At 35.7% G+C, this 11,396-nt stretch overlaps 1 protein-coding gene across 2 annotated transcripts in view; it reads left to right on the top strand.

The window, feature by feature from the left end:
- The window catches only part of LOC135744858 (protein lin-12-like), a 74,401-nt gene continuing 63,005 nt past the window's right edge, over positions 1-11,396 (top strand). The window contains exons 1-8 of one of the 2 annotated variants that reach the window (XM_065263239.2): positions 1-144; positions 762-845; positions 1,014-1,157; positions 1,244-1,396; positions 1,500-1,652; positions 1,791-1,916; positions 2,014-2,166; positions 2,310-2,435. In XM_065263239.2, the coding sequence (XP_065119311.1) occupies positions 117-144; positions 762-845; positions 1,014-1,157; positions 1,244-1,396; positions 1,500-1,652; positions 1,791-1,916; positions 2,014-2,166; positions 2,310-2,435 (967 nt within the window). In that variant the 5' untranslated portion in view covers positions 1-116. The remainder of the gene's footprint in view (positions 145-761; positions 846-1,013; positions 1,158-1,243; positions 1,397-1,499; positions 1,653-1,790; positions 1,917-2,013; positions 2,167-2,309; positions 2,436-11,396) is intronic. The other variant, XM_065263237.2, reaches the window with a different exon arrangement.

Below are 11,396 nucleotides of genomic sequence, written 5' to 3'. Positions count from 1 at the left end.
TGGAGGGGACTAAAGAGACATGAAGTTTTTGAACAGTGAACCTCATTTTATTGCACAAGATTGAATGGTTATCTGAGGTTCTAACTTCTTGAATATATAAATGAGTTTCTTTTACAATGAAGCTTGTGTATTTGCTGATTTTGGGTGAGTTGAATGATTTTTAGATTTTGTTAAGCTTTATGTTTGTATTTCAAATTATTGAAACTTAGCTGTGCACTTTTTTGCTTAAAGTTTGAGATCAATCTTGAAATGAGGCTTTGATCTTGACTATGGAAAAATTACAGAATCAGGACAGAAAATGTAATGTGTCATGTCCCCACATAGCTGAGATGTGCAGGATTGGGGGGCAGTTGGGTTCTGGGTATGATGAGGATAAAATAAATAAACCTTACTGTTAGCTTGAACAGTCTTTGTAGATTTGCATTGCATTCAAAATATTTGATTGTTTGGTACTTGGTTAGATATTAATGTGCAGGGCTGTTTTGAGGTAAAGTTTAGCAGTCTTTTATCTTATATTGTGTCTTCAGACGGTTATTTCTTATATTCTTATATTCAAATAAATGGAATTTTGAACATTAAACCAATTGCAGTGTAACATGATGATGTCTTGTCTATATGATTAAGAGGCGCTCAAACATGTGACCTATAGAGCAGAATCTAAAATATATAAATAATAGTTGTCACTGTTATATTTGTGGAGCTGCATTGTGAAATAGACTTAATGAAAACACTGAACAGACTCTTGATCTTTGTTCTTGTAGTTTCTCTATTAGCTCTGACAGAAAGAGTCCTGATGAAAACTATCTGTGAATCTGGATACATTCTAGATGGAACACAGTGTAAAGGTATGAGCAAAAACATAACGCTAACATATAAAACATGTTTGCATCTCTCCAAGATGTATAATAGCCATTTTAAGCTCTTTTGTTGTTTTAGCAAATACTTTTAAGAGCTTTGAGAGATGAGCAGTTTGTGCAGTTGCTGAGACAGTTCTGTGTTTTTCATTGCTGTAGATGAAGATGAGTGTGAATATGAAGTGCCAATCTGTGGAGATAATGCAGTTTGCTACAACACTTTGGGTAGCTACTACTGTCATTGTAAAAAAGGATTTACACCACCTGGAAACTTTACACAGGAGACTTCTAAGAAATGCCAAGGTAAGACAGCTTGATATAATAGACTGATGTGTTACATGAGAGATCATGCAAAGATAACATCTGAGTCTCACTGTTGTTCATTTCAGACATCAATGAATGTTTGGAGGACAGCATTGATTGTGGCCCTAATGCATCCTGTCACAATACTGTAGGGAATTATACATGCTTCTGTAATTCTGGCTACTTTGCCAACAACAATGCAGATACATTTATGGACAGACAAGGAGTTCAGTGTATTGGTAAGTAAAATATCACAGACATAGTTTGCATCTGTTTAGTTTGCTTGTACTTCATTATGAGAGTTTTCAGTTGTCATGTTTTTGTTTATCATCTGTCCCACAGACAGAAATGAGTGTGAAGTAGTTTCTGGTTTATGTGGTATAAATACGAGATGTCATAACACCCCGGGCAGTTACTACTGCACATGTGCTCCAGGCTTCAGACTGAGATCAGGACAAACTAACTTCACTGATCCCAGTACAGACAGCTGTGAAAGTAGGTCCATTAAAATGCAATGTGCAAAGTTTTGTCATAAGGAAAGATATGTCACATGATACATTCTCTCATTTAATTCGAAAATATAGAATTTTGAGAACGACCCACTTCTAAAATGTTGTTTTGATTTCTTTGAAGCTGATATATGTTACGCTGATAAATCTATCTGTGGAGAAGGATTCTGTAAAAACAGCAAAGATGGTCATGAATGTGAATGCAAGCCAGGATTCACCAACTATGGAAACAAACAAATGAAATGCACAGGTTAGTATCTTCTTAATATCAATCTATTTGGTTATTTTGTCTCTATTTGTATGAGAGTTTTCAGTAGTCATGTTTTTGTTTATCATCTGTCCCACAGACAGAAATGAGTGTGAAGTAGTTTCTGGTTTATGTGGTATAAATACGAGATGTCATAACACCCCGGGCAGTTACTACTGCACATGTGCTCCAGGCTTCAGACTGAGATCAGGACAAACTAACTTCACTGATCCCAGTACAGACAGCTGTGAAAGTAGGTCCAATAAAACTGCAATGTGTAAAGTTTTGTCATAAAGAAAAATATGTCACATGACACATTCTCTGATTTGACATGATTTGAAATATTGAATTTTGAGAACAACTCCTTTCTAAATTGTTGTTGTGATTTATTTGAAGCTGACATATGTAACACTGATAAATCTGTCTGTGGAGAAGGATCCTGCAAAAACGGCAAAGATGGCCATGAATGTGAATGCAAGCCAGGATTCAGCAACTATGGACACAAACAAATGAAATGCACAGGTTATTATCTTTTTAATATCAATCTGTTTGGTTATTTTGTCTCTATTTGTTGTAAATGGAGACTTCAGAATGAGAGCACACACATTTCACAATTCAGTCAACATTTGTGCAAAATATAGAAATTACGATCCACTTCTAAAATGTTGTTTTGATTTATTTGAAGGTAAATGTAACACTGACAAGTCCATCTGTGAAGAAAAATTCTGCACAAAAAGCAAAGCTGCAGTGGTCAAGATGACTCACAGTACCAAGATCAGCGCTGTGTTATCAGTTTTAGTTCTTGTTTTGTGGGAATAAAATTCCTTGGAATGTCGCATTAACATTCAGAATCAAACAAAGTGTTGTGAATTATATCCCAGATCATGCAATTTGTAAAGGAGAGGTGTGCTATTAGTTTTCTAAGTTATCTGATTTAAGTTTTTTGCAATTCCTACAGAGTCTCTTTGTCATTAGGTTTGGTTAAATGTTTCACTTCAGTTCTTTGTTATTTTAAAGACACATTAAAGACCTGACAAAACCTTGATGTTGTACCCAATGTTTATTGTTCATCCAATCACCAATCACCATTCATAACTATGTTCATTACTAGTTTTGCTCACACAAGTATTATTCATCAACATGTGGAGTAACTATATTGTCAGAGGCGGTCTTAACATAAAGCCAAAGGTAGTCGGCTGCTTGGGGGCCCACCTACCAGCGGTCACATTAGGGGGGCCCCAACCAACCTAATAAATAAATAAAACCCTTATCATCACGAACACTTCAAAAGCATTGTAAATTGTATTAATATTCTTAAGAAATACGTTGAAACTTGGCTATATTCATGGCGGGAACCGGTTAATCCATACACAAGTTGATACAGACAAGTTTCTCCATACAAAGGTAATCCATAGACAGTTAGGGGAGGGACAATTTGTTATCTCAAATTCACCTAACTTTATTCATTTATATTGTACCACGTTCAATGGTCTCTTGAATGCTTTTTTCTGACTGCCTAAGAATTTTTCCATGGGTGTTGATTATTTTTCAGTTAACCGCACACACCTACATTTTTAAATGTCTTAAAAATAAGCAGCAATGTTTTTGGTAACTGTGGTATAAGCGGAATAATGGACGGCGGTCCTTTGAATTGATGATGGTCCACCCACTATGCACACCTGCATTACCACCTTGGGTGTGCATTATTTTCTTATAATACAACAGCCAGTCGTCAATTATTCCTTACATGTTACGAGTTCAAGAGAGGTAAACAAAGTTAAATAAATTATCAGGACAATTAACCAATTTCTTAATTGCCCCACAGCTGAAATTAAGATGAGCAGACAGGCCAACATGATCTCACAAATTACGTGAAACACTCTTAAAAGATTTTGCAAATTTTTTCGTGTCAGTTTCACATATTGGTTATTGTGTTTCTTATTTTTAAACCATTGTCGCTTCTGTTTGGGGTTAGATTGCTGTTTGTGCTGGATGTCACTTTAAGTATTGGTTTATAATATTTTTCGTATGCTTTTAAAACCATTGTCGCCTGATGTTAGGGTTAGAGTTGGGTTTGGGTATGGATGTCATTTTATGTAACAGAAAGTCGTTCTAAGCCCAAACTGAAGTGACAATGGTAAGAAAATAGGAAACGCAGTTGAGTAACCAATACGTGAAACTGACACGAAAAAGAAAGTTGTGGCACGGGACACTGAAAATGGCGGAAATAGGTGACAATGACATGGAAAAATTTGCTAAATATTTTGTGACTATTTCAGGTAATTTGCGAGATCAGGTTGGCAAGGCAGAGTGGACATACAGGGAAAGCATATAACCATGTCACACCATAAAATATCAATGATATAACTTACAAAACAATGATTTTTATTAATTTGTCTGTGGTATTTATGCCTTGTCAAAGTCCCTGAAAATCTATTTGCATGCCAAATGTTACTTCTTTCAACACATGTAATGTAACTTTCTGTTCACTTACTTCAACTCCTTAACAAGTGCCATTTTTTGTCTAGCAAAGTATTGCTTAAAGATGTTAAATCCATAAAATCTTTACAAAAAAAAGTATTTATTTTTGTCTTTAATAAGTAATAGACCTGCCTAACAGAATGGCTGGGGCAGGTCCTGTGTATATTTTTATAGCATCTATGATTTTATCAGAAAACGTGTCTAGTTTTGAACAGCCATTCATGCCTTTTCTCCCCAGAATATTACACTGCAGTACAGTAGGAGCCAGCAGGCCCTTCATGATGACTGTACTGTACTTGTATTTCTTTAAAATCATCACAAGAGGGCAGCAGAAAGCAACTAATAAAAGCTGAATACATCTGATGTTGGTTAGATAAGTGTTTTGACAGGATAAGCATAGCAGAACATATGTAAATAAGTAAATAATACAAATTGCATAGTTTTCATTTTTACAATAATTGGCATTTGACAAATGTTAAAATAAAGTTAGGTGGTATAAAGAGCTTATATATGCCATATATGAGAAGGTGATCAGAGATAATGCATCCTGCTACTTTTATAGCTTAAAATGTACAATAACAAACATCAATACCAAACACATTTATGCAGCAGTAGAAATCAGATCTGAAACCCTCTAAGTCAGAGGGTAGGCATTCCTGGTCGGCCACTGTCCTACACTGTTTAGCTTCAACCCTAGTCAAACAATCTGGTCACTTGGGATTTGCTGAACTCTGTGATGAGCGGGCAGGCTGGTGGCAACACTTTAACTAGTTATCGACAGGTTGGGCTGGTCCACCAGAGTGTTAAAATCTCAGGGTGGTACTTTAGTGGTAATTTTATCCTGAATGTTCTCAGGAGGCCACCTGTCACAATTTGCTCTGAGAAACGAGGTCTTGAGGATCCAAATGCAGTCTTTATTGGGAAAATTCAGAATCATGACCCGTAAACAGGCTAAGGGTCAAAACTAGGGTAAACAGTCTACAGGAACAAACACCAGGGCAGAAACTTAATAATAAAATAATCTAAAGGGCAGGCACAAGGTCAAAACCATGAAAAAACAGGTGGGAAATTTAGTGCGAAAACAGATAATATCACTAATAAGTTCAGGTCTTTTGCACATGCTTTATTAAAAATAAAGATGTTTATCTCAAGATGCCTTCAAAGAAGCTACGAAAGATAAGCATAACCAATCTCCATCACCTTTAAAAATTAATATTTTAAAGTTTTATTTTTTTTCTCACTGATGTTTGGATACTTAAACAGAATAAATGCAACAAATAACTAGCAAGGTTAGCTTAATAACTTATAACGTTTATAGATATTGCGCTATTATCATTTTCTCGACAATCGGAAGCTGAGACCTGTTTTCCGGTTTGTTCATGTGACATTCGCAGTTTCAATATGAGCCTAAAAGCATCACAAAAAAAAAAAACTATGAGGATAATGAAAAACATACCAGAGAAAGAAGTGGCGGCCGTAGGTTAAAATGTTCAGTAATGATAATATTTAATGTGTTTCTAATAACAAATTTTAGTCAAGGAAAGCAATTACAACATATTAATGCATACAAGGCCTCATAGTCGAGGTACTATTTACATTTCACTGCTTACCTTATCTAACCATCATGAGAACAGGAAATCACTCTTACAAATATAGACACACTTTTGCACCTTTATGTAGCAATGACAGTGATAAAGTTTTTAAAACAAATGCAGAGAAAGTTTTGTCAGTGTGTATATGCTGCTCAATGTGTGTAACACGAATGAGTTTGAGGGATGTATGTTTAGTTTTTCAGTCAATAGTGTGCTTTTGTTTTTGTATTTTATAATAGTACTTTTGCGTACCCTGCTGAAAAAACCAGCATTAAACCAGCATGGACCAGCATGGGAATTATGCTGGTCTATGCTGGTTTAGCTGGTGGTCACCAGCATACCAGCACCAAAACACAACAGATGGGTCTACATGGGTTAGTGAAGGGACAAAGCTAGGCCTTACATAGGTCTCTTATGGGCCACAACAGGTATACTTACAGGCCAGAGGTGGGGACAAGTCACACATGGTCAAGTCCAAGCAAGTCTCAAGTCTTAACCATCAAGTCCCCAGTCATAGTTCAGATAAATCAAGCAAGTCAAGTCAAGGGTTCACCCTAAGCAAGTCAAGTCCTCTAAATTAGCATTAGGTACAGAAAATTAATCAAATGAATAATAAAACTGTCTTTATTGTATGAATGAAATATATATATATATTTTTTTTTTGGAGCTACAGAAGTGATTTTCTCTTTGTCTTGGATTGTTTGATTAACTTTACTTACACAGACTTGAGTAGGTTAATTGAGGTTACTGTCTCTTTAAGAGAAGCACAGACTGGTTTCTGACTGTAATATTTACATAAACTTAAGACATAAACAAATGTTTTTATAAGAAAACATACTGTGGAGATCATTTTGTTTGAATGTGCCCTGTCAATAACAGAAAGATTTTATGTTCGCTTGTTTTTTTAAAAACGCGATTCTCCGTGTGTGCATTATTGAGGACACTTAAACATGCGTGCACACAGACGCAGCATAAACAGTCGCTCCACATAAAAAAGTTGTTGTTTTTCAGTGCTCTGTTCACCAAATGTATTTTAATGGACTACAGTGTGAGAGACATTAGTGCAACTTTCTCTCTAGTCTACATATCAAGTGTTCTAATCTTTGAAAGGTGTAGGGATGATCACGTCTTGGGCTGGACCAGACACATTCAACCACACAAGCGTCTGCGCATTTACTAGATTTACTAGACGTTAGTAAAATGCTAAAGGTACACTCTAAAAAATTGTGCCGTTAAATAACAGTAATCAACTGGCAGCTTGGTTGCCAGCAAGATAATGTTATTTTACGGTTCTGCCTCTGTTAAAATACAGTTCTACTTCCGTTAATTTACAGCTCATCTATTTTAACAGTATGTAAATGTTATAATGCCCTGAAAGCAACTCATTTCATTTAGGAAACCAATTGCCTGATCCATTCAAGTTTATAAATATATATATTTACATGGTGGTGTTAGTATTGTGAACTTAATTTATTTGAGTCCTCTGAAAACAAATATTACTTCTAAAATTGAACTGCAAACATTTAAACTTTCACACAAATCTCATGTAGTTCACCATGAGCAAACTACAAAGTTACTGCTTTAAAATAATACAACAGGCAGCATAACATCAATGATTTTCTGCCCATCCTTGACCTAAACAACCACACTACTCTTCAGCACAATGGTAACCCAAAAACCGAGTCAAATCCTAACAAAACAAAACATTAAACACTAAGAGATATCTCACATTATCATCTTGTGTAAATCCCCTGAACAGTTTTTAAGTTCACATGATTTAAAAAACAAAATACAAGGACTTTTCTCTAATGTCTGTGTGAAATTAACATATTTCTGTATGCAAATTTCACTGTTAAGTTTTCTGTTTTTTAACAGCACATTCTGTTAAATAACAGTAATCAACTGGCAGCTTGGTTGCCAGTAAGATAATGTTTTTTTACGGTCTCCTTCGGACTGTTAAAAAACATTAGCATTCTGTGTTTTTATATCTTACATATTTAACCCTTTAAACCCCATCGCAAAGCATTGGTGTCAAAAGAACACTGCTTAATGTGTCCACACTACAAAGAGTAAAAGAAACAGACCCAATGTTGAAGTTAATGAGATAATGAAGTGATGATTAAGTTAATGATGAACAGCTGCTGTTAACAAACACAATCACTGAATAAAAGATGAACAAGAACTGAATAAAAGAGAAAACAAGCAGAAACTCAACTTACAGACTTAGAAGAGACTCAGACTTACTCAGATTTTCTAAGATCTCACAAGAAGATCATCAAACAACTCCACAAACAGCATTACCATCTTCACTTATTACAAACCAGTTAGATTTTATTTTATATGTACATTAGCTCTTACTGAGAAATAAATCATACGATGTGGTTTCCTAAACAGGTATTATCTTAAACCAGGAATAGTTTAATTAGGAAATTTAACAAGTTTTAACAAACATGCCTAACTAAAAACATTACTTGTGCATTTTCAGGCGAAACAAAGGGCACTGATGTATTTTAAAATATGTCAGTGCAAGTTGTTTTGAGTTTGGACAGCTCTAGTCTAATAGTGTAATCACTAAATAATAGTTACCATTCTCGTGATCAGTGTTTACTTTAGTAGGACTCTTGATTCTTGGGTTTGCCCTTTGGTGTTATATTTATTCATGCTTATCAATGTGATTTGAAAGACACTGAATATGGCAAAAATGTATAAATAGAGTATTATCACTAACTAATGACTGTTATGGTGTAAGTCTCATGAGTCAAAAGTAATTTACTGATTTATACAGAAGCTCATAAGTGATTAGATGGGTGGGAACCCCTTATAGTAGTCTAATAATGTGACAGAAACTGAGTGTTGAGGTAGCCAGAGGAATCTTAAAAACATTGGGATTAAATTAAATTAAAAAACACGAGCAAACTACACACACAGACATCAAGAATCAGGCTATGAATCTCAACAATGGTGACTATCAAATGAAAAGCTTCATGCTGCAATGTATGCTGGGTATCAGCATAGTACAAAACTCATTAGGCCGATGAACTGTTTTTCCATTTTCTTTTGTCACCCTAGTTGAGAATCGTAGGCTGATTCTTGATGTCTGTGAGTGTCAGCTGAGGACTGTTTTCAAGTTTGCAAAAATACATTTGTAGGCAACTCTGTCAAGCTATCAGATTACTGTTATACTAATAATTCATGTAATGATTCTGATTCAAATATGTAAATACTTATTCATAAACATTCCTAAGAACTACTAATTTTTATGATTAAGCTTCATAAGGCTGGTAAGACAAACTACTGATCAATAATCAGACATCCAACCTCACAGGTGTCTATCATCTCTTGGTTTTCTTTGCCATAACAAACATGCATCATAAAGACACAGTTATAGCAACCAAACTGTAAACCAAGTCAAGAGCCCAACTAATGAAAACAGTGATCACCAGGGGTTAAATTGGGATTTGTTATGTGGGGGGGCTCTGCGGGGAGGGGTACCTCAAGGGGTAACATGTTTAATACTGATGATAGCAAAGCCACTGGTGTGTTTCAATGACATTCTGGACCTCTATAGGATTTGATAAGTTTCAGCTCTAAAGCTGTGCCAGAGGTTGACCCAAAATATTTTAAAAAGAGCTTCTGAATTTTAAATGATGCAAATCTATGAGTTTGACACCCTATATCCATTTGTTGCACATGTCATTATGCACAATTGATCAAATGTTAAAGGAAGTTAAAAGAATCAACCTCCTTGAATAATTCTAGGCATAAGATAGGCTACCCCAAAAGACTCAATTAACAAGAAGAGGTACAACACACAGTACTGTATCAGCAACATGTCTTAGAAATTAGCCATAGAGATTCCCTATGCTGGTCAGCAGCTAAAACAATCATATAGTTAGGTTTGATTTGTGTAATCAAAATACATTATTTTATTAAACTATACAATAGTTACATCCAGTGTTATCCAGTTAACATAATGTATTTAGATGAGTGGCATATACATACTTTAATCCTTTACACGTTTCTAGTCTTCTATGAAGTTTTCTCGACGTGGGCACCATTCTTACCTCTCTGTCTCTCTCTCTCTCTCTGTCTCTCTCGTCAAATGATCCTGCGTGAGAGCGCGTTCTTGAAGTTCTGAGTGTTTTCGCTTGAGCTGCATAACTTGCGCGAAGACGCATTTAAAGGGAAAAGCGCGTGTTTTCGCGGCAACTGCGGCGCCCAATTCGCGTCATTTTCATCGCCCCGTGCGAGGACGCGCCTGGTTGCGTCTTTGCATTGACTTTGTATGTAATCTGCTCGCGCAAATCGTTGAACTTGCGTTGGTGAGTATGCATCATAATGAATGAAAACACATTATTCCCTTCGCGTCAGTGCACACGCACCAGCGCAGCGGGTACACTGGCAAGAGCAGAGCGAGACCTTCAGCCTATGTGCCGGGGCTTCGCCCCGGGCGGCCCCGGCCCAATTTAAACCCTGGTGATCACCATAATGGTGACTTTAAAGAAAATGCTTGTAAAGTCTAGTAAACACCTGTTTGTTCTCAGTAAGAACTTTTGTAGATGTATAACAGAAATAAAGTCTTAAAATTAAAAGTGGTTTAAAAGTGAAGATGGTAATGGTGTTTGTGTAAATGTTTAATTCTCATCTGGTGATATATGGAGAGATTTAATGTGTTGTGTTATTTTCAGTTGATGTTCATCTAAGTCTTTGTGTCTGTAAGTGTTTCTGCTCATCTCTTCTCTTTTTTTATTTATCTTTTCTTTAGTGATTCTGTTTATTAGCAGCAGGTGTCCATCATTAATGCTTCAGTACTTGAACTCATTGACTTGATTTCAGGTGGATCATAAGGAAACTAATGTAGGGAATAGTGAATAAGGGTGTATGGTGTGATTTGGGACACAGTCTGAAAACGGTGGACTCTCAGGGCTGTAAATTCACATTATTCTGAAAACTGTTTTTTTACAGAATGCAGAATTTAACAGTATACTTCTGTTTTTGTTAAAAAACAGAATCATACTGTTAAATTTGGCTGTTTTTTAACAGCAATTTTTTACAGTGTATTCAATGAACAGAAACCAGTGGTTTACCCATTTATTTGGAATAATTTGAACACATAACTTTTACATTAAAAATAAAGTAAATGTTAAGCTCCTGACAAACATTACTTCGCAAAACTTGTTGGCAAGATGCAGGCAGATGATCCAAATGCTGTAACTTTATTTAACAAAACAAGATAAAATGTATAATGACCAATCTATGAACCACATGGGGAGCCCACCTGGAATCACCTCATGTGGGTCCTAACTCACACAAGTGTGCCCCAGATAGGATGCCCATTTTGACCCAACACAACACAAACGTGTTTGTGGGATGATGCCAAAGATATTGTAAAGGTTTTTATATGAGCATC

Source organism: Paramisgurnus dabryanus, chromosome 3 (assembly GCF_030506205.2).
Source record: "Paramisgurnus dabryanus chromosome 3, PD_genome_1.1, whole genome shotgun sequence".
Taxonomy (NCBI): Eukaryota; Metazoa; Chordata; class Actinopteri; order Cypriniformes; family Cobitidae; genus Paramisgurnus; species Paramisgurnus dabryanus.
The sequence above is the reverse complement of the archived record's forward strand: the minus strand, read 5'-3'. Positions and strand labels throughout refer to the sequence as shown.